General features: G+C 34.3%; 1 protein-coding gene across 1 annotated transcript; it reads left to right on the top strand.

Moving 5' to 3' along the window:
• The first annotated feature begins 1,496 nt into the window (after nt 1-1,496).
• Nucleotides 1,497-4,126, top strand: LOC150032532 (uncharacterized). Its single transcript, XM_090306932.1, has 6 exons — nt 1,497-1,981; nt 2,117-2,315; nt 2,843-2,959; nt 3,140-3,221; nt 3,324-3,535; nt 4,088-4,126. Exons 1-6 carry the CDS (start codon nt 1,497-1,499, stop codon nt 4,124-4,126), a joined length of 1,134 nt encoding a protein of 377 aa, XP_090163058.1.
• The last annotated feature ends 23,747 nt before the right edge of the window (nt 4,127-27,873 follow it).

Below are 27,873 nucleotides of genomic sequence, written 5' to 3'. Positions count from 1 at the left end.
TACAATAGTTAAGTTAAGAAAAATTCACTCATGCTAGTCTCGGTGGATGATACCCGAATTTAACTAGAAATTTATTACTTCGATATGTACAATTGTGATGGTATCAAGTTTTTTGCACCATTGATAGGGACTAACAATGATAATTTTTCTAAGCTTAATATTACTAAGAACTAAATTGATTTTAATTTAGGTTTTTTAAAATATTTATTTTATTCTATTTTTTCTATTTAATTGTTGAGAATTCTGTGTATGCGACGAAGTCAACGATCTGACCTTGTTCCTTTTGATCCAGAAATTGAACAAACCTTGAGAAGAATAAGGAAGGACTTTAGAGCCAAATTCAACGCCATGGGAGATCAATTGGAAGCTATTAGGACTATTCGAGTCTACTTCCAGCCAACTGTTCCTACATCTCAGTGCATTGCAGAGGCTCCAATAAATGCCAAAAATTTTGAGCTCAAGCCCGATCTAATTCAAATGGCGAGAGATAGTGCATTTAGTGGAACTCCAAATGAAGATCCGCACAAGAATATATGTTCTTTCTTGGAAATATGTGGAACGGTAAAAATACATGAAATTCCTGCTGATGTTATTCGTTTAAGAATATTCCCTTTTTTGGTGTAGGATAAAGTGAAGGATTGGCTAGAGCTCTTGCAGCTGGAAGCATAACAACGTGGGATGAATTGACATAGGCTTTCCTCAACAAATTATTTCCATCGTCAAAGATCAGTAGATTGAGGACGCAAATTGGAACATTCAGACAAAGAGAGGATGAGCAGTCGTTTAAGGCATGAGAGCGCTATAAGAAGCTGTTGTGAAAGAGCTCTTAGCATGGATATCCTGACTGGCTTCAAATCTAGTTGTTTTACAACGGATTGGTCAATGCGATGAAATCCATCTTGGATGCTACGGCAGGTGGATCCATTTTTCCTAAGATTGTCAATGTTGCTCGATCACTATTGGAGGATATGGCTGCCACGAGTTACAACTGGCCATTGAAGCATTCCACATCTAGAGTGGCAGGGCTCTACAAGCTTGATGAGGTAAATGCACTAAAGGCACGAATGGTTTCTTTAACTAACCCCATTAATCAATTGTCTACAGGAAATCAACCATCGCTTGCGGTGATTGCAGCGTGCAGTACGAATCCATCATGGGAGAAATTTGACCCTGAGTAGGCTAATTTTATGCATAGAGCTAATCCATTCTAAGGGCCACAACAATTTTCTCGATTTCCATCATATTAAGCGCAGTAACCCACCTACTACCATCCAGGTTTGCATAACCATGAAATTTTTTCTTATACTAACACTAAGAATACTTTGCAGGCTCCTCCAGGTTTTCTAGCTTCTCAACCATGTGCTAAGAAGAAGCTATCTATGGAAGATATGGTTAGGGTATTCATCAAGAAATCGAGGAGTAGGACTACCTACTTGGAAAGTACCATGACGAGCCATGGGAACGCTATTCAGAACATTGAAGTTTAGATCAGTCATATGGCAACTGCAATGAATCTCATGCAAACAGGAAAGCTCCTCAGTTGTACTAAGAAAAACCCCAAGGAAGAATACAAAGCAATAACTCTGAAGAGTGGGAGGAGTAGAGCTGGCCCAATAGTGGTTAATGAATATGGACACGATGCTGGAGAGCCTGTAGCGGACAACAACAAAAAAGAGTCTAAGGAGAATGTTGAGAAGAAAGTGATGGATGTGCCTGTACCATCAGTTCTAGCGAGTATTTCTGACCCTGTGCCTACTATTCCTAATAATATTCCTTATCCTCAGCGTTTTAGGAAAAAGAAAGTTAATGACCAATTCTCAAAGTTTTTAGAAATTTTTAAGAAGCTTGACATAAATATTCCTTTTGCAGATGCCTTGGAACAAATGTCGAACTATGCAAAGTTTATGAAGGACGTGTTGTCAAAGAAGAAGTTTGGAAAATATGAGACAGTGAGCTTAACAGAGGAATGCAGTGTCATTCTGTAGAAGAAGTTGCCTAAAAAATTGAAGGACCCTAGGAGTATCACAATTCTCTACACTATAGGGAACTTGACGATAAGTAAAACTCTGTGTAATTTGGGAACCTTGATAAATCCAATGCCATTATCTTTGTACAGGAAGCTAGATATAGGGGAAGAACAACTGATGACTATATCACTGCAACTAGCAGATTATTCTCTTACTTATCCTCATGGTGTAGTAGAGGATATGTTAGTTAAAGTTGATAAGTTCATCTTCCCGGCGGATTTCATTGAGTTGTACATTGAGGAAGATGTAGAGTTCCAATTATCCTGTGACGACCATTTTTTGCCACAAGTAGGATTTTGATCGATGTCTAGGAAGGTAAGCTTACACTTTGAGTGAAAGACAAAGAGGTAAAATTTAGCATTTTTCGATCTCTAAAGTATGTGAATTCTGATGTTACTTGTTAAAGAATGGATGTTGTGGATAAGAATGTGGCTGAGTTTAGGGAGTTAGTCTTATCTGTTGATTAGTTGAGTTAGAGCATGTTAAATTATGGAATGGATAAGATAGACTGTTTCAATGAAGATGTTGCTTTCTATACTGAATGTTTGGATTATCTTCCTGTGTGTTATGTTAAGCATGTCTCTGCATCTCTTATGCCTGTTAATGAAATTCAGTCCACCACACCACCTACTTTAAAATTAAAAAGAATTACCTGTACATTTAAGATACGCTTTACTAGGAGATTCTTCTACTTATGCATTTTGTTGGAAAAGGATTCACCATTTGTGTTTGATAAGATATGTTTACTAGCTTTTAAAACAATAAAAAAAAATTTGATTTCTACACCCATTATCGTTATGCCTGATTGGGGTCAGCTATTTGAAACAATGTATGATTCTAGTGACTTTGCTATAGGGGTTGCTTTAGGGCAATATAGGGAGAAATTGTTTAGGGCTATTTACTATGCAAGTAGGAAAATTGACTCTACTCAGGTAAATTATACTACTACTGAAAAAGAGTTACTTGCAGTTGTGTTTACATTTGATAAGTTCAAGCCTTATTTACTTAGTTCTAAGATAGTCGTTATCCATACAGATCATGTTGCTCTTAAATTTTTATTTGAGAAAAAAGATGTTAAACCTAGACTAATTATATGGGTTCTTTTGTTGTAGGAGTCTGACTTCGTAGTCAAGGACAGGAAGGGTTGTGAGAATGCAGTGGCAGACCACCTGTCCAAGATTGAGAATGGAAGCAGTCAGTAAATCTCCCCTATGGTGGAAGACTTCCCTGATGAACGTCCTTACAAGATAGAGGGGAATCTTCCATGGTTTGTTGACTATGTGAATTACCTGTCAGGTGGAATGATGCCTCCTAACTTGAACTCCCAACAAAAGAAATGGATCCTACATCAGGTAAAGTCCTACCTTTGGGATGATCCCTTTCTTTCTAAGATTTGTTCTGACAATGTGATCGGAAGATGTGTGCTACTAAAGAAGCACGTAAAAATATTGTTTGAATGCCATTCGTCTCTGGACAGTGGACATTTTGGGCCCAAACCAGCAGCAAAGGTATTGCAATATGATTTTTATTGGCCTTCATTGTTTAAAGATTGTTATACTTATATTTGGACTTACGATAGGTACCAACGTACTAGCAATATCTCTAGGACAAGTGAGTTTCCCCTTACCCCAATATTAGACGTTGAGTTATTTGATGTGGGAAGTATAGATCTATAGGTCCAATTCCACCATCTGAGAGGTATCCTTATATTTTGCTTGTTGTTGATTATGTCTCTAAATGGGTAGAGGTGATAGCCACTAGGATGAATGATGCTCATGTTGTTCTTAAGTTTCTGCATAAAAACATTTTTACACAATTTGGCACCCTACAAACACTGTTTAGTGATGAGGGATCATATTTTTTTAATAAATTGTTAAAAAATATGCTTTCTAAATAAAGGGTTAAGCATAATGTTTCCTTAGCTTATCACCTATAGAATAACAGTTTAGCTGAGGTGTTAAATAGGGAAAATAAGCAGATTTTGGAGAAGACAGTCTATGTCAATATGAGAGATTAAGCATTGAAGCTTGATGATGCTCTTTGGGTTTATATGATTGCAGGAGTTAGAAACATGCAAACGGAAGCAATTAGAATCCTAAGCACTCCAATTTCGTTAACTTAAGGTTCAAGCATACAAGTACCAAGTTGTAAGAATAGAGTTAGTGAAGCAAACCTTGGTGCAGCTCAAACTTGAATATATCCTTTGGTTATTTTTTTATTACGGCCACTTTATGGACCACCGCTAGAGCCTTCCCCACTATTCTTCGGTCTTAGAACGAGTTGTGGGATTCGAATTTGTGATGAATCTTAAAGAAAAGTCGAGTATGAGAGAGTTTGGATATTTTTTTTCTTTTTGAGTAGAATTTCAGCTTCATTAGCCTTAGTTGTGGTATTGTACCACTATTCTGCCCATGGTAACCAACGTGTACCCATTCCCTTGGTCTATCACTTGTAAAGCATCCCAAGTAGTTCTCTAAGCACCGGTTAACCACCTCGGTCTAGGGGTGTTGTACTCATGTGAAATTGTGTCCCTTTCTATGTAAACGAAAGAGCTCCTGCAAAAAATAGCTAACAACGAGCAGACATGGTATAAAAATCCATGCATCCACCCTTGACACAAAAGCGCTTAGCAAACTCAAATGCACCAGTGTCAGAAAGAAGAGATTTATGAGTTTCAATTTGAACTCATAATTTCGAAAATCAACTTCAGCAACTTGGGTATGAGCGATGACAAAATCATCACCAAGCACATTGATTGGGACACATCAACTAAAGTGGATTTTGAACGAGACCGAGAACCCAATCTCGACATTCCCTCTCCTATTTAAAGAAGAGAATCATGCAAATTGAATTCATCTCAATTTGACACCCAAATAAGCACTAGTTAAGTGGAAATTTGAGGTGTTAAAAGTGAGAAAAATCCACTTTCTCAATCTTTTTGAATTTTCCAAAAATTCAATATTTAAAGTAATTCAAAATAATTAATTTGAATCATATTAGTTTAAAATTAATTTTTAAATAATTAAAATTATAAAATTAATTTTATATAATTAATTAAATAATTTAATATCAAATATTAAGTTAATAATAAACACCAATCTCGATCATGAACCTCTATTCATGTGTAAAATATTTAAATCATATTTAAATATTTTTCAACTCTCAAAATTATTTAATTCATAATTAAACAATAATATGTTAAGTATATCGAATATAAATAACATTTATTTCCTAAGCCGAATTTGAACAAATCAAATTCTCTCATCACACTGTTCTAAAGTTTAGTCCGAAATGAGCTAACAGAGGGACCTAATGGACCTACAAACTCCGAAATTATCCGGCTAAACTCTTTAACTTAGTTAACCAACATTCGATAACTACCGAGACACTCCACAATAACCTAGTAGTTACACTCTTCTCACTATAGATATATTTCTATCCACTCGATATAACCATGATTAGTAAGTCGATCCTTCACAGGTTGTCCGTAATTACAACTGGGTCAAAATTATCATTTTACCCTTGTAATTACATCTTGTTCTTAAGTCTCACTGATCCTCTATTGAACAATTGCTTTATGGTCCAACCACCAAACTGAATCCTTCTCAGGCCAATGAGAGGGCAGGGCCCCTTGTTCAAGATCCGAAGTAAACACTTAAGAGAACAACCTATCTACTATCCCTAGAATCAGATAAGTGTGAGTTCCATCTTACAGGACTATGTGCCCAGCTATCTACCCGGTCTTATCCCTAAAATGGGGGACTTATTAAGTCGACGAACTTAGGCCACTCTACCCATGTAAATTAAAGTATAATCCCAAATAAACAGAAATTCATAGTTAGCTCAAGATTAACATCGAGTTGCCTAGATCATCGTATTTAAATAGTCAGTTTTAACTAGTAAACGACGTTATAAAGTAAAAATGACTATTTTGCAGTCTTGTCTTATGCAAACTCATTGCATAGGATGCCTTCACTCGCATGTCTCCACATGAACGATTTGGGATCACATCATTTGTATCAAATACAAAGTGGGCCGCATCTATAGTGTCCCCAGGATGAGGTACTCAGCTTAAGCCTTATACTATAGACCGTTTTAGCTATTTACTCGAACTTGATCCACTTTTATGTCACCACATATAGTCAAGTATTCATGTAATAGCCACAGGTTCTTAGTTTATTGGATTTAGGGATTTTAAGTGCAATTCACATATTCAATAACATCTTTACTAAATAAACCTCAATAACAACTTTATTGCAAAACAGAATATGTTCATTGTTTACAAACCACGAGTTTTAGGACATAAAACCCAACAAGCTCCCACTTAGACTAAAACTCTAGTAGGGTCATTTACATATCATGTTGAATGTGAAAGAAAAACATAAATACAATAAACCAAGGCATCATATACCCATGTCTCTTCCACTTGCCCTAGATTTATATAACTCATAGTCTTAGACTCACTAGAAACCCTCAAACACTTTAGTCGTGAAGGCCTTTGTAAACGAATCATTAATGTTATGCTCCGAGGCTATCTGTTTAACGATCATCTCTTTGCACAATCTCCCTGATGATATGATATTTGTGCTCAATGTGCTTCTCGCACTTATGCCTTCTGAATTCTTTAGAATTTGCAACTGCGCCACCGTTATCACAATTGAGGGTGATGGACAGATGCATATTTGGAACTACTTCCAAATCTGTCAAGAACTTCTTAAGGCATACAGCTTCCTTTTTCGCTTCACATGCAACTACGTACTCAGCTTCCATGGTGGAGTCAGCAATACAACCTTACTTTATACTCTTCCAAACTACCGCCCCTCTATTTAGAGTGAACATTAACCCTAATGTATATACCCTTGAATCTTTATCGGTCTAAAAATTAGAGTCAATGTATCATGTAAGGATCATATCCTTAGTGTCATACACGAGCATATAGTCCCTCGTTCTTCTAAGATACATGATGATATATTTAACGACAGTCCAATGATCATATCCTGGATTAGACTGATACCTGCTGACTATTCCCACTGCATTGCATATGTCAGGTTGTGTACATAACATAGCATACATCAAACTATCTACTGTTGATGCATAGGGAAACATCTCATATTCTCAACTTTTGAGGTGTCTTGGGACACTATTGCTTTAATAGATGAATTCCATGTCTGAGGTAATAAATCCATCTTGGAATTCTCATCTTATATTTAGACAACAACTTATTTCTATATGATGCTTAAGATAGAGCTAATGTTTTATTCTTGTGGTCCCGAATGATTTAGATTCCAAGAACATACTGAGCTTCTCCCAATTCTTTCATTTGGAATTGGGTTGCTAGCCATTGTTAAATATCAGTCAGGAATCCTACATCATTCCTAATAAGTAGAATGTCATCAACATAAAACACAAGGCTACAGTGGTTTTGACAATTTTCTTGTAGACACAAGGTTTGATAATTTTCTTGTAGACACAAGGTTCATCAACATTTTGTTCAAAGCCATAAGATTTTATCATAGGGTCAAATCTTATATTCCAGGATTTAGTTGCCTATTTTAACCCATAAATGGATCATTTAAGCTTGCAAACTTTTTGCTCTTGACCTTGCTCAATGAACCTCTCTGGTTGAGCCATATAATACTCTCTTCAAGATTGTCATTTAGAAGGACTGTCTTAACATCCATTTGCCAAATTTCATAATCATAAAATGTGGCAATGGACAAGAGTATTCTAATCGATTTTAGCATAGCAACAACGAAGAAGGTTTCTTCATAGTCCACCCCTTTTCTCTAGGTATAACCTTTTACCACTAGTTGAGCCTTAAAAGTTTGTACCTTACCGACTTGGTCTCATTTTCTCTTGTAGATCCATTTACAACCAATAGGTTTTACCCTATCCGGTTGATCTACAAGTTTTCAAACTAAATTGAAGTATATTTACTCTATTTCAAGGTCCATGGCTTTGATCCACTAGTCTCGGTCTACATCATTCATTGCTTGTTCAAAGGTCAATGGATCCTCAATGCCACCATCGGGTATGACGACTTGATTTTCTGTTAAACCCATGTAACAGTCGGACTGGTGAACAATCCTCCCACTACATTGAGGCAATCTCAACTCTTGAGAATAATGTGATTAACCAGAAGTGTCGGTTCCATCAACAACTTTTATTGAAGGATTGACCTGATCAACAGCTCTTATTGGTTTATCTATAGCTTCATTGTCACTTAATATTAGTTTACTGTGAGTTTGATGATCTCTCATGTGGTCTTTCTCCAAGAATACAGTATTTGTCGATACAAACACTTTGTTATCTCAAGAATCACAAAACATACCATATTTCATTTCTTTGGGGTATCTTACGAAAAGGCATAATTTTAAACGACCTTCCAACTTCTTTGGGTTCTACAGCAACATGTGTGCAAGACATCCCCAAATTCTAAAGTGATGTAAACTACTTTTACGCCCTTTCCATAACTCATATGGTGTTTCAGAAACACTTTTGGAAGGAACTATCTTCAAAATGTATACAATAGTCTCTACTACATATCCCCAAAATTAATCAGGCAATTGAGCATAGCTCATCATTGAACGAACCATGTCTAACATAATTCCATTTCTTCTTTCCGATACACCATTTTGCTGAGGTGTACTGAGCTAAGACTAGATTCCGTGATCTATCAAATAGTCCTAAAATCTCAAGTCCATATACTCCCCACCTCGATTTGATCAAAGTTCTTTAATTGTTTTACCTAATAGGTTCTCAACCTCTGCCTTATACTCCTTGAACTTTTCAAGGGCTTCAAACTTGTGATGCATTAGGTAAATATAGTCAAACCTTGAATAATCATCTATAAAACTGATGAAATATTCATACCCTTCTCGTGTTTTGACATTCATCAGACCACATAAATCTGAATGCACAAGTTTTAAACCTTCTTTCGTTCTAAGACCTTTTCCTTTAAAAGATCCTTTAGTCATCTTACCCTTAAGACAAGACTCATACAGAGGTAAAAAGTTGTCTTCTAATTGATTTAGGAGCCCACTCTTGACCAATCTCTCAATCCTATTGAGATTAATGTGGTCAAGTCTCAAGTGCTCTATATAGATATTAGAAGAAACCTTTTGCCTTTTATTTTGAGTTTCAGCTGTTTTAAACATCTCCGTATTCAAAATAGCTTTTTCCTTGGTTAGTCTTAACACATATAAATTTTCTTCAAGTTTTGCGGAACAAATTTATACACCTCTTAAGCTAACAAACATTTTATTAACTTTAAATATATTCTGTACATTTTTTCTAATAAACAAGAGATGGATATTAGATTCCTTTTCATATTAGGAACTAAAAGTACATTTTCTAGTAACATGAATCTATCTCCCAAAAACAACTTTAAGTCTCCCACTACTTAAGCTGAGATGACCTCTCCCATTCCAACTTTAAGAGTTGTCTCACCTTCTTCAAGCTACCACCACAAACTAGTTGCTATTAAGAAATACAAGCATGGTTAGTGGCTCCCGAATCTAGTATCCACATGAAATTATCATTTTCCACTAAACATGTTTCAACAACGAGTAAATCATATTTACATTGTTTTGTTTTCTCAGCTTTCTTTCTACAAGGAATTTTGGGCAATTTCGTTTTCAATGCCCATCTTCGTTGCAATGGAAACATTTTCCTTATTTACAGCTTTTCTCATGCTTCTGCGGGTTACAGAAGCCCTGCTTTTCTCTTTTCCCTTCTTTTTTATTTGAATACCTTTATTCTTTGAATTGGAAGGTCTAGACTTAGTTCCTGAGGATGATCCCTTTTGGAACTTCTTTAAGGTAGCAACATTTGCTTCCCCTTCTTGTCCCTTAGTCTTAATAAGAGACTGGTATGTCTGGAGCTCATTTAAAAGAGTAGTCAGATTGTACTCTATCTTGTTCATCATCACATTTGTGTGGAACTATAGGAAACTCTTTGGAAAAGGTTCCATGATGAAACTAACCTGAATTTTCTCATCTATGACAACACCGTTTGCCTCCGCTATGTTGAAATGAACCATCATATCCAAAACATGTTCTCTAACAGAGGTTCCTTCCTTCATGTGGGAGTTGTAAACGTATTTGAGAGAATCGTGCTTAATAGATAAGGATGGTTGTCCAAACATTGCCTGCAACAAATCCATGATCGCCTTAGCGATGACCATGTTCTTGTGTTTCTTAGCTGGAACATCAGATATGCTTGCTAAGATATAGACTTTAACCTTATCATTTGCCCTAATCCATCTGTCATAGGATTCTCGAACATTTGGTTTGTTGATGAGCCAGGATTCGGAGGAAATTCTTCTTTTAAGACAAACCTAAGATCATCAATCACTAGTATCGTGTTTAAATTTGATTTCCATGTTGCATAGTTGTCTCCGTTTAAATTTTCAGAAGCGAGTAGTTGAACTAATGAGCTAGTCATGCTAAAAATATAAATAAGTTCTGTTGATGATCTATAGGTTAAATTAAAAATATAAATTAAATTAATTTGAACAATTCAAATTAATCCAAAATTGATTCTCATAAATTCCTGTTGAGCTACAGAGGAGACCTTATGAACCTATAGCTTGAAGCTCCAACGGTGCTTGAATAATTAATTAAACTATTTAATTAATTTACTCAAATCCATTAACTGTCGAGCACTCCACTAAAGACTAATAGTTGCACTATTCGCACTACAGATATATTTCTATGTCCGTTGGATATAACCAATCAACAGTGTCATGACCCTTCACAAATTGCTCGTAAGTACAGTTAGGCCAAAATTACCGTTTTTCCACTATAGTTACATATAACTCCTTAAGTACCACTAATCCCACTAATGAACAATAAATCATAGTCCAAATATGACTAAACCCCTCTCGAGCCAGGAGAGGTTGTGGCGCCACATTGTTCAAACCTCGGAATCAGCCCTTAAGAAAGCAGTTTATCTACTTTCCCCTACCTCGGGGAAGGAGTAAATTCGTCTTGTGTAGCTATGTTTCCAACTCTCTAATCAGACAAATCCCCAAAATGGTAGGCTTGTTAAGTTGGCGATCTAGCCACTCTCACCCATACAAATCAAAGAATCGCCTTTATAGGTAGAATTTCATAACTCACTCAGGATTTAGGTCATGTCACCTATGGTCATCTTGGTGAAATGTAAGTCTCTGTTATGAACAACACTACATAATGAGACTAGTCATTTCGTAGTATGATCTTATATAAACTTCTTTGTATAGAATATCCTCGTTAACATATTTCCACATGAATGATCAAGATCAGATCATTTGTTGTACTTTACGACAATTATAACATTTATAAAGCGGGTCATACTCATAGTGTCACCAGGATAAGGTATCCAACCTTATCCAACTACTACAGACCATTTAGGTTATCACTTAAACATGATCCACCTGTATGTCTCTACATACATATTTAAGCTACAGAAGATAACCTTGGATGTTAGTTTATTAGTTTGTGGGTTTAATGTTACTAAATGTCAAATAAAACATCTCATATTTTATTAAATAAATAAAATGTTTGTACAATACAATTACAAACTACAGGACACTACGAGATTACTGTAGCCACCAAAGATTTTTACATCTTATTTAACGGTGATGTTATAAATCTTGCTACACAGTAAAGCAGTTGGGTGATTGACAGTGGTGCCTCAGTTCATGCTACATCAAAGAGGGATTTCTTTGCATCCTTTACACCTGGTGATTTCAGCAGTGTTAGGATGGGTAATGATGGATCGGCAAAAGTAGTTGGCATCGGAGATGTACACTTGGAGAACAAGAATGGTTCTATGCTGATTTTGAAGAATGTGAAGCACATTCTTGATATTCGCATGAATGAGATTTCTACAGGTAAGCTTGATGATGAAGGTTTCTGCAATGCCTTCTATGACGGTAAATGGAAACTTACTAAAGGCTCTATGGTGATAGCTAAGGGAGAGAAATATTCCTCACTGTATTATATGAAGTCTAAGATCCTGATTGTGATATAAATACAGTGAATGATGAAGCGAGTGTTGAGCTTTGGGCTTGATGATGAAGGTTTATGCAATGCCTTCTATGACGGTAAATGGAAACTTACTAAAGGCTCTATGGTGATAGCTAAGGGAGAGAAATATTCCTCACTGTATTATATGAAGGCTAAGATCCTGATTGTGATATAAATACAGTGAATGATGAAGCGAGTGTTGAGCTTTGGCATAAAAGACTTAGTCACAGGAGTGAGAAGGGTTTGAAGATTTTAGCCAAGAAAAATCATCTTCTTGATATTAATAGTGCACTCTTAAAAAGGTGTCCTCATTGTTTGGCAAGAAAGCAGGCTAGAGTTACTTTTAAGTCATCTCAGCATTCAAAAAAACCAAATGTACTAGATTTTGTACATTCTGTTGTGTGTGGTCCTATGAAAATAAAACACTTGGAGGTGTGTCATATTTTGTGACGTTTATGGATGATCATTCAAGGAAAACATGGGTCTATATCTTGAAAACTGAAGATCAGGTATTACAGGTTTTCAAATAGTTTCATGCTCTTGTTGAGAGAGAAACTCGTAAAAAGTTGAAGTTTATTAAGACTGATAATGGAGGTGAGTATTGTGGACCTTTTGATAAGTATTGAAAAAATCATGGTATTCGACATCAAAAGACACCTCCTAAGACTCCTCAGTTAAATGGCATAGCTGAGAGAATGAACCAACACTGGTTGAGAGAATGAGATGCTTGCTTTCAGAATCACAGTTATCACAATCGTTCTGGGGTGAAGCATTGAATACAATTGTACATATTTTGAATATCACACCATGTGTTCCTTTAGGATCAGAAGTTTCGAATAGAATATGGTCAAATAAGGATATATCTTATGATCACTTGTGTATCTTTGGTTGTAAAGATTTTGTTCATGTTCCTAAAAATGAGAGATCGAAGTTTCATGCAAAGACTAAACCATGTGTATTTCATGGCTATGGCCAAGATGAGTTTGGTTATAGATTATATGATCCCGTACAGAGGAAGCTCATAAGAAGTCGAGATGTTTTGTTTGTTGAAGACCAAACAATACTAGACATTGAGAAGACAGATAAAATAGGGTCTGAACAAAATGATGATCTAATTGATTTGAGTTTAGTTTCTTTGACACAAACTTCTACACATATAGAAAATGAGGTTCAAGATGATCAGTTTGTTGAAACAGATGAGAGTTCTAAATAGGTTGAGGCAGATGATAGTATTCAGGATTAATTATCAAAAACAGAAGTTCTTACAGATGTTTCACTCAGGAGATCTATCAGAGATCGACGTCCGTCAACAAGATATTCAGCTAATGAATATTTGTTATTAACTAATGGGGGAGAGCCTGAGAGTTATGAAGAGCCATAGAAGATGAGCATAAAAGAGATTGGATTGATGCTATGAAAGATGAGATGAAGTCTTTACATGAAAACTACACTTTTGAGCTTGTGAAATTGCCTAAAGGAAAAACTGCACTGAAAAATAAGTGGGTTTAGATAGTGAAACAGGAAGAACATACCTCAAATCCACGTTACAGAGAAAGATTGGTTGTCAAAGGGTTCAGTTAGAAGAAAGGTATCGACTTTGATGAAATTTTTGCTCTAATTGTCAAGATGTCTTTTATACGTGTAGTTCTGGGTTTGGTAGCTAGTCTTGACTTAGAGGTTGAACAGATAGATGTTAAGACTGTATTTCTTCATAGGGACTTAGATAAAGAAATCTACATGGAACAACCAGAGGGTTTTGAGCATAAAGGCAAAAGCATCTGGTGTGTAAATTGAAAAAAAGTCTTCATGGGTTGAAATAGGCACTGAAGCAGTGGTATAAGAAGTTTAAGTCAGTTATGGGGGAGCAAGGCTACAAAAAGACTTCTTCTGATCATTGTGTTTTTGTCCATAAATTTTCTGATGATGATTTTATTGTATTATTACTTTATGTTGATGACATTTTGATTGTTGGCAGGAATGTTTTGAGAATTGACAGGTTGAAGAAATAATTGGGCAAATCTTTTGCCATGAAGGATTTGGGGACAACAAAGAAAATTCTTGGAATTCGAATAGTTCGAGACAGAGCTTCCAAGAAGTTGTATATGCCACAAGAGAAATACTTGGAGAAGGTGCTTGAGAATTTCAACGTGAGTAAAGCAAAACCACTCAGTTCTCTTTTATTTAGTCACTTCAAATTGAGTAGCTAAAAGAGTCCTTCTACAGATAAAGAGAATGAAGATATGAGCAAGATCCCTTATGCTTCGGTAGTTAGGAGCTTGATGTATGCCATGGTATGCACTAGACCTGATATTACTCATGTTGTTGGTGTTAATCGTTTTATGTCCAATCCAGGAAAACAGCATCGGGAGGCAATCAAGTGCATTATGAGATATTTGAGAGGTACCTCTAGTTTGAAGCTCACATTTGGAGGTGGAAAGTCAGTTCTTGTTGGGTACACTGATTCAGATATGGTAGGAGATCTAGACAACAGAAAGTTTACTTTTGGCTACTTAATGACATTTGCAGGTGGTGCAATGTCTTGGCAGTCAAGGTTGCAGAAGTGTGTTACACTTTCTACAACTGAAGCAAAATATATTGCAGCAGTAGAGGCTTGTAAAGAGATGTTATGGATGAAGCGCTTTATACAGGAGCTTGGGTTCAAGCAACAAAGATATATGATATACTGCAATAATCAAAGTGCTATTCATCTTGATAAGAATGCTACATTTCTATCTAGAACAAAGCATATAGATGTGAGGTATCACTGGATAAGATATGCTTTGAATGGTGAATTGTTTAAGCTTGAGAAGATATATACTGATCATAATAAATCTGATATGTTGACGAAGATTCTACCAAGAGAGAAGCTTGAGTTTTGTCGTTCCGCTGCGAGAATGACAAGATCCTCCGCAAAGTGAAATAGGGGGAGATTTGTTAGGTTATTTCACTTTTAGTGAAAGCCCAATAAAGGCTCAATTGAGCTTTTTCTATGTATTGTTTAAAAATAATACATCAGCCGTCAATCAATGGGAAAAACGCTAATCAAGAGATCAAAAATGGCAGAAAATTAGAGTTTCTTTAGTAAATCCGACCAACAATGTTTTTCAGCCATTTGAGGATCGATCTGTAGTCCGATCGAGCTGAAATTTTGACAATGTGTTCTTGACACGAGGGTCTTCAATCTGGATGGTGGAGATTTCATTTAAAGCTACCTATAGTTAGATACCATGGGTAATTGGTTACTACTTCATGTGAGACGTTGCTAAATTTATTCTTCTCAATTTGTTGTTGTTTTGTTGCCAAGATTGTTATCTTGAGATATTTAATGTGTATACCTCTAGTTGTAACTAAAAAGAACTCATTATAACTCATTATTGATTATAGTAGAGATTTTTGTTGGGATTGGTGTCCTAATTCTCCTGGAGTCTCATTGTTTTGTAAAGATGCACATTGTTTAATGAATAAAATAAGTGTTTTTTAATTCTGGAATGTACTCATATCCAATAAACAAAGCTCCTTGGTTATCTTATGTGAACTTAAGCATGTATATGTGATATATAAGTGGTTCATGCCTTAAGTGATAACCTAAATAGGTCTGTAGTATAAGGATTAAGGTGAGATACCTGATCCTAGTGACACTATGGATACGGCCCACTTTGTAGAGGTTTGCAAGTGTTGTAAACTACTACAGATGGTAGATCCTAACCATTCATGTGGAGACGTGCGAGCAAGGATATCCTATACAAAAAGTTTGTATAAGACCTACACCACGAGATAACTAGACTCCGTATATAACGCCGTTGATACTAAAGACTTACATATCACCTAAACGACCATAGGTGACACGACCTCAATTCTAAGTGTTTTGGGAACTCCTGCCTTTGATTGCGGTCCTTTGATTAGTATGGGTGAGAATGGCCAGATTGCCAACTCAACATGCCTACCTTTTTAGGGACTTGTCTGATCTGGGAGCTGGAAACTCAATTCACAAGATGGAATTCACTCCTTTCCCGAAGCAGGGATAAGTAGAGAGATTGCTCCCTTAAGGGCTGATTCTGGGGCTTGAACATAGTAGCCACAAATTCTCTTTAGAAGAAAGGACTCAGTCATAGTAGGACTATGACTTATGTTCATTAGAGGAATCAGTGGTACATAAGGAGACAGATGTAACTATAGGTGCATAATGTTATTGGCCCAGCTGTACTTACAAGCGATTTGTGAAGGGTTGTCGCACTACTGATTGGTTAAGATGGTCACATAATATATCTGTGATAAGAAAAGTTCAGCTGTCAATCTTTAGTGGAGTGCCTGACATTTAACGGATGGTGGATCCCGTGACTAAAGAGTTTAGTCAGTTATTCACGTACTGTTAGAGCTTCAAGCTACAGGTCTATAAGGTTCCCTTAGTAGCTCAATGGATCCAGTTGAGGATCTGTTCTTGGTGTTGATTTGAAATATTCAAATTGATAGGAGGTATTTTGATTATATATGATATAATCGATATGATGTATGAGATACATTTAGTGGAGGATTGATGTAAATGAGATTTACATTAAGTACCATGGAATAGAAAAAGAACTATGGTTTATATGTTTCATGAGATGAAATATTAAAACTATAGGTTATAAATATAGTAAGATAAGTTGGTTATCATTTATATTTATAATAATATTAATTATTGGATAATTAATTCTTTTTCTTTAATAGCCAATTGAGTGGATGGTTATTGGATTTTCATGGTAACCGTGAGATAATAGGAAAATGGTTTTCCTAATTTTAGTAACTGTTAAAAAAAAGTTTTTTGAGATTTCTCTCTCGACAAAAAGGATCTCACGGAGCTGTCAAGTAAATATAGATTTACTAAACAATAGCTTGGGCGAGCTAAACGATCATGCAGTATTTCCTAGACGATCGTATAGATTTTGCTAGACGATTGCTTGCCCAAAGTAGATGATCTTGTAGTGTTTGTAGGCGACAGACACCGAGCTAAACGATGAGCTAAACGATTGTTCAGTTTTTGCTAGACAATCGTATAGCTTTAGCTAAACGATTGGGCATCGACCTAGATAGATCTCCGCCATCTCCCACTTGCCCAGTCATGTACACGATCGTTGTTTCCTCCATCGTCTACCTCATTCCAAGTTCGAACAGAGCCCACCTTTGGATTCTCACACCAAGAATACCAAGGTAGTCTTGTTGGTGGTGTCAAACTCAACTCGACACCGTCGAGGTTCTGTGGAGGTCGTTTGTGTTGCCGCAGAGTTCGTGACCGAAGTGATCGTTGAGGACGAGTGCGAATGTTCGTACTGTGTTTCAGTCGTGTAGATTGAGTGTTCGAGGTTGTTGTTGTTCGAGCGACCGTGCACAAAGGAGCGTGGAGACGCATCGTCAAATGTGCGTAGAGTTTTCTCTTTATTCATTTGAGTTGTCGTGTTGTAATTTCTTTATTAATTGTATAACCGCTTGTTTCTGTTCGACTGTAAATGTGTTGTTCATTCATGAGTGTGATCTAGAATAATCTTAATTCCGCTGCTCATGAAAATCTCGAGTCCGATTTCCTTCAATTTTGACTTCCGTACGTGGTTTTTTACTCTTCACATTGAGGGGGGTTTCCATGTTAAAATTGTATGTGTTCTGACTTGAGTATTATTGTTGTTGCTAGTTAATTAGTATTCTACTAGATTCACACAAGAATGGGATAATTGATCCGAATAATATAGTGTTTTATCCCAATAGAATTACCGTCAATCATATGTGTATACCGAAACATTAGTATATGACATATATAATACTATATATTGGAACTAATTCCATGCTTTTTGTATATTGACAAGAGTTTATAACATATGTCATATAGTATTAGGAATTAAATATATCCTTTGTGTATATTGATATGAGATTGTAATACATGACATATTGTGTTTGAAGCTGATTCTATGCTTTGTGTATATTGACTTGTATTTATAATATATATCATACTATATATTGTTGTATACATTCTAATTCATAACTACCCATTAAATTTATTTTAGAAGATTATATGTGAAGGTCTTAAGGTCGAACAAGAACAAAGCATTGTCAATATTGAGCAAGGGTGTTGTAGTTTTGAATATGAAGTATATACCATTCATATAACTTGATTCACTTTATTTTATATATACCGTTGTTCGCTTATGAATATAACTTGTAATATATATGATTTCACTACAATAAAAGGTATTTTTAGTGACAAGTATTTAGTGACACAATCAATTTTTGTTCCTAAAAGTTTATTTTTAGCAACGCATTTGAAACCATATTGTAGAATACCATTATTAGCAATGAAACCTGTATTGGCATCGCTAAAACAATCTATGATGGATTGACTAACCCCGTTAAATATTAAAAAACTTTTTAGCAACATACTACATTGCCACTAAAAGTACACAATATTTCATAAAATAAGTTTTTAATTAAAACTTTTAATTAATAGATATTGAAATTTATACTTAAATTCATTTTCCAGATTTATCTCGTATAATTAGAATGTTAATTTTATTTTAGAAAAATTGTATTTGGAATTCAAAGGAAGATCTTATATTTTATTTTATTTTATTTTATTTTATTTTATTTTATTCTTCATCTTTTTATTGTGGGCTTTTATTTTTAAAGGAATGAAAAGGGAAAATGTTTTAGAAAACAATTTGGAAAAAAAAAAAAAAAAAAAACCCTAGCCCCTCTCTTCTTCTCTTTTCTTCCTCCCTCTCTTTCACATTAAGTTCAGCCCTTCCCCTCTCCTTGCATTTTCTTCATCTGGCTAGTAAAGTAGCAATCGACGACGGTGGCGCTTCCATTCCCCTTCTTCCCAATGCAGATACAAACAGAGCGGGAGGCCAAGTTGAATCGTCACCGCCAAGAGTACTTCTATACCGACTAGAACTGATGTTAAGAGCTCTGGAACCTCTACTAAAAGTCGTCTATTGCTTAAGCTTCGTGAGGAGAAGTGCAAATGGGAACGTGATTATCTCCACGATTACCCTGTCTGGGTGAAGTCTCTCTATCTCTCTCTCTCTCTGTCCAAAGTTTGGATGTCTTTGATGCTCAGAGCATTATGGGTTAATTAGATTTGTAGGGTTAGTTTTTATTTTAATTAAGTAAAAGGGATACTTTTTAACTTATCTAGGTAAATGGGGTTATTTTTTGTTCTTATTTGAATGTATCTCTTCAAGAGACGCATTCTGGAATATTTTATTGTTTTTTTTTCGGGCTTGAATGCGTCTCTTGAAGAGATGCATTCATTAGAAAAACAAAAAAAAAAAAAAAAATTATTAAGAATGCATCTTTTCGTAAATAATAATAAAAAATTAGAGACGCATACAGTTTGGGTAAAAAAAAAATATTTTTATCTTTATTTTTTTATTCTTTTAACAACCCTAAGATCAACCATTTCATTACTTATGTTTTTTTAAGTTAATAATATTCCATTTTTTAATTCTAAATCATTGTTACCTAAAATTAACTATCTCATTAATCTCATTTTTTATTTTAATAATAATATTAATAATTTTTTAACAGTATAAACAATAATGTTACTTTGAGATTAAAAAATTTCTTTGATTGATTTGATATACTCAATATTAATTTTAATAGTATTCAATTAGTTTAATTTCAAATCATTGTTTTTGTATAAAGTTGTTAGAAACTTATGCAAAAATATAGATATTAACTTTCGACTATTGTAAATAATATACAAGGTTCGGTAGGATGTATTGTAGACTACAAGTGCATTTTCGTGTTTGAATTTCATTAATAAATTTAACTATATGTACAATTTTCTTTATTCACGACTAGAAGAAGATCCTCTATTACGCCTAGATCGAACATGTTGAGTCACATAGTATCCACAATCGCCACGACCTCTTACACTTGATGGTTGGCTTTCCTCTTTAAAGTGTATACCCTCACCACGATATCGGTATGTCACGTACTAGTCATGGATATCGGGATGGACATGTGAAGTTTGTCCTTCTTCCATACTTAGTGTACTGAGGGTTGTTGGAAAAAATTCAAATGTTGAGGGAGAAGGCATCATGGAAGTATGTTTAAAATGATCAAGTGTGGTTGCTGGATATTCGTTCTAAACTTTAGGTTGAATAGGAACATCCTGATGTCTTGCTGGATCACCTTGTTCTTCCATTGGAACATCACCATCGAAATATTGCATTCGATATATAGAGGTGAGTCTACACAAGGTCCTTTTAGCAGATAATGTCAAATTTGGAAGCTTGGCCTGAAAAAGAATTGAATAACAAGTTAATGACTTTAAAATTTATTTTGGTATGCAATGAAGAAATAAAATCAAACAATCCTAGTAAACAATAAACTCATACCAACAAGTGATAGGATGCTCCTGCTTTCGTTATGTATCGCCTGCTCATAGTGGAATACCATTCAATATGTCTAGGCCAAGTATCAACATCATTGTTAATAGGAGGTCCATTAACAACCAAACTTTGATGATTTTCTCAAATTGAAATTTGAGAAGCCAAATATGCAATCTAATCTTGCTCATGCCTGTCCCTTAGATCGTGTGAATGGAGTCGGGCATCTGTATTGCAAGGTTGAGGAATTTGTTGCAACATCCCAAATTTATGCATCACACGATCTGAGTGATGCCACTCCACAATGAAAAAGCATATGAGTGGACATCTAGATGTCCATATCTCATTACCATTGAGACAATATGACGACAATAGTTGGATGAGATGATTGTATGACTCCCAAATAATCTGTATGCATATGTAATATGAATGAACCAGAAGATTGAAACATAATCAATATATGATATATAAATGAATAAAATATTGCTTAGTTAGGCATATGTGTATCCAGTATGTACCTATACTATAGGAACATGCGTCGGTGCTCTAATTACAGAATAGTTTTCATTCTATCTACAACAATCACAAGTTGAATTTTAGCTATTAGTATTTCATAATGAACACAATAATAATGAGGTAAATATGCTTACCATACTGCAAGTGGTCTGTCACCTAAGTTGTTTTCATATCGATGGAGTCGTCGAGGCGCTAAAAGAGGAAATTGATCCCATGCCCAAACCTACAGCAATAGAAGTGAGACTGCAATGTCTTTGCCATCTATAACTACACCCTTGCATAGTTGCCTATATAACCATGCAAGACATCCAGCCCCTTAACTATATGTCCCGGCAACATCAAAATCTACTAAGAGAAGAAGATACATTAGGTACAAGTAGAAATATGAAGATTTGACTTTTAGGGAGGTAGGGGTGGTATCATATAATCATATATCTTATATATATAAGATAAGACCAGTGTCTTTAACCGAAGCATGGTATGCCTATTTTAGAGTCGTCCTTGCTTTGCTAACCGTATAGGGATATGAATCTCAACAAGCTTTCTTCTTACTGTACTCTATGCTGGAATTTTTTCCTACCACCGGGAAAAGAGAGGCCGATCTCGGGTCAGAAATATTTCCATTTCATCCCGCTTTTCACTAACGAACAAAACCTGAGACAGCGAGCCTCCTAGTCCCAGTGGGGAATAAACAAGGGATCCCAAAACAGAATAAAAGACCGGCTTCTTTCATTTGTGTAGGATAAAGGAGCCCATCTCTCTGAGTCATACTGAGGGGTATCCCAAGCATCTAAGTCAAGGAGTAAGGTAGACTATGCATCGTTTCCACGGTCATGAGCTCTTGTGCTGAGTGAAATCTCTTTTCTGACCTTGATTTACTACACCTTGTTGGCACCCTTTTCTTTCACTAGACTCTTTCATATGACATCTGGTTATGTCAGTAAATACCAATCCTCTAATCAACGTGATAATGTATGCTTGAGCATATCATTGAAGTTCCTCTTCATCTACATTATCTGGTAGATGTGCAAAGTTGTTGAATTAATCAGCTAACCATGGCGGGCTAAGACGACCTCCCTTAAGAACGGCATCATTCGTGGTTACACCTAAAAGAAGGGCACAAAGTTGTTCCTAGTCATAATTATTGACCCGATCAATGGTCTTCCATTAATCGAGAGTCCAAATTGGATAACTACATCTTGAAATGTAATCGTATACTCTCCATGCAATATGTGGAAAGTATGTGTCTCCTGCCGCCATCGTTCCACTAATGTCATTATCAGATGCCAATCTAGTTGTATAAATGTGATACAAGAGACTCCGTAGAATCCTACAGCTCATAGATAATTCAATATATGAGGGCCTGGGTCCTCTTGCCCTCGAATAACAGCCTCTCGTCATCGACAGTGCATAGCATCAATATGCTCATCTTCCTAAATAGCTTCAGATCTATGGTTGCGCTATAAGTACAAAACTAAGTCGTTGTATGGCCCTGTGGTAACATCCTCGTCCGTCTGATCCCATAAAAACAATATTGAATTTAACTTAAATTTTCTTCTAAAAATCAATGTGATTACAATCAATAAATACAATGTCAATCAATAAGGAATACACCCTTCATTGTTACCAGTTACAAGAACGAGTCAATAAATAAATAAGTAAAAGAAGTTACAATCAATAAGGACAATTACAAATAAATAAGTAAGTCGCATCACGAGCTCGATTGGGACAATTTCGTCTATTATGCCCTTCTTGTCTGAAAATTTTGCAACGTGTTCTTGTAACGTTCCCTCCAATCCATCTCGTTTTGCATGCGAGAAGTACACGGTCCGCCAACTTTTCTAACTCGTGATTCGTCCGGATAAATAGTGGAAAATTTAGGATTAGGCCAACATTTTTTTATTGGGGATGGGCTCGAATTGGGGTGAATAATATGTCAGATAAGTGGAAATTTTGTAATAGTCTTCAATGTAGTAAAAGTAGTCTAACCCAATGGTCTTACACGCAGCTATAGCATGAGAACAGGGGATTCCATAGCTCAGCCACTTATTGCATGTGCATATTCTTTCACTTAATTTTATTCGGTGTGTGGTTCCACCCTTTAGTATTATTAGGTTGATTGAGATGGTGACGTCACACAACCCTATTCCATGGTCAAATATGTTAACGGAATGTTTAGTTGCATGTTGTTCCCAATGAGTTATTTTCTTTACCGTATACCTATGACAAATACGATAATTACTTAGAATACCTCTACAGTTAGTATAAAAATGTGGGTAACTAAGATGTGAATAATTTACCTTGTGAAACACTCTCCCGATTCAAGAGCAGTTTTTATTTCTACACGACGAACAGCGAAATAAGCAATAGTTCGATAGAATGTTGCTTGGACTAGTGCAATGATGGGTAGTTTTATGGCTCCTTTCAGAACAGCCTTTGTACTTTCGGCCACATTTGTGGTTAGCCATCCATAACAATGATCACCATCATGTGACTGTGTCCACTGCTTAGGATCTATGGAAGCAAAATATCGTAAGCAATTATGGTTTGCTGTTTGAAGTTTGGCTATACAATCATTAAACTTTCGAACTTGAAATTTTGATCCTACCCTATACACCAAACTTTTCAATAGACTATTTTTATACTTGTTAAAATTACTCGTCACATGTCGCAAGCAGAATCTGTGGTGTACTCCTACCCAACCGTTGTTAGGGTTTTTTACAACAGATATAATGCCTTTATGTCTATCTGAAATTAAACACATTCCCTCCCTTTCATGCACCACATGATCCCATAAATTTCTCAAAAACCAGCTCCATGAATCAACACTTTCCTCCGGTACAATAGCGTATGCAATTGGATAAACTTGATCATTTGCATCGACTGAGGTAGCTATTAATAATGTTCCTTCATACTTTCAATACAAATGGGTTCCATCAATTTGAAATAGCGGTCTGTAATGCTTGAAATCCTCAATAACATGTCCAAACGACCAAAACACGTTATTGAATATGACAATCCTTTCATCACAATCCACCTCATTTAGCCTCCAATGGATAATTGTACTAGGATTCGTGATTTGTAAGATATTCATCCATCTAGGAAGCAAATTGTACGATCCGATCCAATCTCCGAATATCTTCGCAATTGCTTTTCTTCTTTCGTCCCACACGATAGTATCTTGTAATGTTTTGACATCAACTGACGGATTTTTTTTTAACTATGTTGCTTACCTCAGACGCAATTAGATTTGAGTCCAATTTATTGTGATCCTGACTCAGTCTTACATACACATAGGAATGAGGGCCATTATATTGGGTATTTTCAAATTTTTCGAATTTTTTACGGCAAACAATGCGAAGTCTCCACATGCACCCATTGCCATATCTTTTACACCTAACATCTCATACTGTTTTCTTCGACTCAATAACTTCAAAATTTTGATGTCGAATGATTGAATAGCTTTTCACTGCATTTTTAAATCCAATTTGGAATTGAATATCATCCCCTTAAGCAATGAATCAAATCCCATATTACTGTCTTCCTTTATTGTCGAATTGGGTACAATATTCATTTCGTTCAGGTCTATCTCAGTAAAAGTTTCAATGGACACCATGAAATTGACCAGGTAGTTGATTTAGATCGATATCATCATCGTCTATTTCAACTTCTTCGTCGTTTGTGGTAATAGTTGGATCACAATGCTCATCCTCCACATTATGTCTTTCCAGCTCAATAGTAGTTTTAACTTCTTCTCTCGTTGAGGTTGGACTTGGGACACTGGGTTAAGATATATACAGTTCAACTCTATTTCGAGGGTATGAAGTGTTGCTCATCATGAACCGTACGTCAGCTTCACTTCATAATGAGATAGGGATATAGAAAGTAGATCCCGCTACATAACTACCATATCTAAATATTACCTCTACCCCATCATCTCTATTTATGGATAATGCATCACATAATCAATCGATTAATATGTTGAAGTCAATTTGATGATGCATGTTTATACGAAGAGATGGTTGCCTATCATATTCTATCCCGGCCCATCAACAATGTTTCCATGCATATAACATAAAAATTCCACAACGTCCATTGTAGTTTGGCCAATGCAATTTGATATTTATCATAATATATGTAAGTATATATTATGCCAACTATATTAAAAAAAAATTACACTCAAAATGAAATTTTAATTTGACCATTTAAAACATTTAATAGGTTTTCATTTTTTCGTTTAATTAGGCCAACTATATTAAAAAAATATATATTTAACTTTTTAGTTGTATTCGTTTCAAACAATGGTTGAAAATGGAAAGTAATAATATAAAAAATAGGTACAAAATATAATAAACATAGGTACAAAATCATGATAAATAAGTATGTGTTATTCATATTTTTATAAAGGAATGTTTTTTTAAAAAAATAATAATAATATCCACCTTCACACAAAATAATTAAAAAAATGGGTACAAAATCATGATAAATAAGTATGTGTTATTCCTATTTTTATAAAGGAATCTTTTTTAAAAAAACTAAGGAATGTTTTTTAAAAATAATATCCACCTTCAAACAAAATAATAATAAAAAAAATAGGTATAAAATCATGATAAATATTGTTACTAAAGACATGCATCATCATTTAACCATAAACCAATGATAAATATTCTTTTATATTGACATGAATCTTTGTTTTTTAATCATCATAAAATTTACAATATTAAAATGAATAATCCAAAATAAATTGACTAGATAAACGGTAAATATAACAACAACAACAACCATAATACTAACAATAACATTAACATTAACATTCAAACATCTAATATTCAATAATCAATACATCATTCCAAATAATAGTAAATAACTATATACATAACCTTTAAAGGACTTAATTGTAGAGTTTTTCCCAGAAATAATAGTCACGGTAAACAAAATAAAAAAAAAAAATCAATACAAAATTATGGACATTTTACATTTTTGTTTCCTTTGAGAAATAAAACGTCCAATTAACCGACTATAAAATAAATTCTTCAATTAATCCACTATAAAATAAATTCTCCAATTAATCTATTGTAAAATAAAAACGTCAATGTTTCTTCAATTAATCCACTATAAAATAAGAAATAATATCCATTATTAAAAAAAAATTAACATAAAAATATACACCAATACCACTATTAACTTTATATTCTTATTTAAATATCTCTTTTTAGATTTCATTTTCTTTCTTTAATTCTTTTTACAAAAAAGGTATATCATTGGTTTTAGTTTTTTTTCTTTTCTCCACAAAATAAAGTAATATCACTATTTTTTTTCTATTAAGAACATATTCTTAATTTTACATTTAAAACTACTAATAAATTTTAAAATTTTGGCAAAATGTAAAAAAATGTTTGATTATGCTCCTAATTGCAAACTTTTTTCTTTTATGTATGATAGATATAGATAGGTATTTGATGTGAAAGATAGATTTTTAGATAACATTAGATTTTTTCTTTGAACATGGATTAAAGATAAATTTTGATTTTTAAAATTTTGAGTTAGATTATTTTTACTAAAAGTAAGGAGAAAATGTGATTTTTTTTCCTTGTAAAAAATCTCTCATTTTACATGTGATGCTAGAAGATATGGAAAATATGATTTTTATTATCTTTTTCTCTTACGTATGATGCTAAAAAATAAGAGAAAAAAATTATTAATGATTTCAAATGTAAAATTTTGTTGAATACGTCTTTCAAAGCTAAGCATTTCAATATGGAAAAATTAATTTCCTATTTATCTAAATAGTTTTAAAAGTTCCTTTTTGTCTAATTATCTTTGTAAAGTACTTTATTTTTCCAATTAACCCGTTAGTACATTTGGTTTTGAATTTATTAGGTCATTGACTTGGTGAATTTTTTAAAAAATTTAGAATAATATAGAAGTCTAATAACCTATTTTTAATAATTAACCTGAACATATATAACACAATGTTAATCACATGTAATTCTCCCTTATGAAAAACTATGAAATTAAACCAATATAAAAAAATTATGAGAATCAATACAAAAGAAATTAACCCACTATAAAAAATATATCAACTTATTAAAAAGAAAAATATTACACCTTACCAAAAAAAAAACTTTGAACGATAGTTTGTAGAACTTTTCTTCAATATAATATCCACTGTAAACAAAATAAATATTAAAAAAAATAGTAAAGATTATCAAAAACTTAATTTTTTGTTAAATAACAAAAATATATCAATTTACTAAATAAAATATTGCATTGAAACAAATTAATATGGGGAGAAAATATGAAGATGGAAGATTGATTCTTAGGTGTTTGAAAATGAAGGCAGAAGATGATCTCGAGTGTTTGAAAATAAAGGAAAAAGTTGAAGAGATGAAGGGAAGAAGATAAGATGATGGATGATCGGGTGTTTGTTGTTTGTAAAGCAAGAAGATGAAGAAATGAAGGTTTGTTTAGGGGTTTTAAATTGGAATTGAAGGGGAAGAAGATAAAAAAAAAATAAAGGGTGGAATGGTCAACGAGGCGATCAGGGTCAAACTGACCCGTTTGAATGCATTTGTTCAACAGACGCATTCAAATTGACTTGACAACTGCACTTTTTCTGACCCACTGAATGCATTTGTTCAACCGACGTATTTAGACATTCCCTTTTTTTAATGAATTGAAAAAAATAATAAAATATTCCAAAATGTGTCTCTTCAAGAGACGCATTCGAATAAGGACAAAAAAAATAACCTCATATATCTAAATAAGTTCAAAAGTACCCCTTTTACCTAATTAAAATGAAAATTAACCCTACAAATCTTTAACCCGAGCATTACTCATTTTGGCAAATTAAGATTTATTGAAAAAAATACAGACTTGATGTTTTTTATGCTAAGACAAAACTAAAACATATAACAAAAAAATAAAAAATAAATAAAAATAAATAAATAAAAACCT

Source organism: Benincasa hispida, chromosome 11 (assembly GCF_027475165.1).
Source record: "Benincasa hispida cultivar pf3 chromosome 11, pf3_genome.v1.1, whole genome shotgun sequence".
Classification (NCBI taxonomy): Eukaryota; Viridiplantae; Streptophyta; class Magnoliopsida; order Cucurbitales; family Cucurbitaceae; genus Benincasa; species Benincasa hispida.
This window is presented reverse-complemented; position numbering and strand designations above follow the sequence as displayed.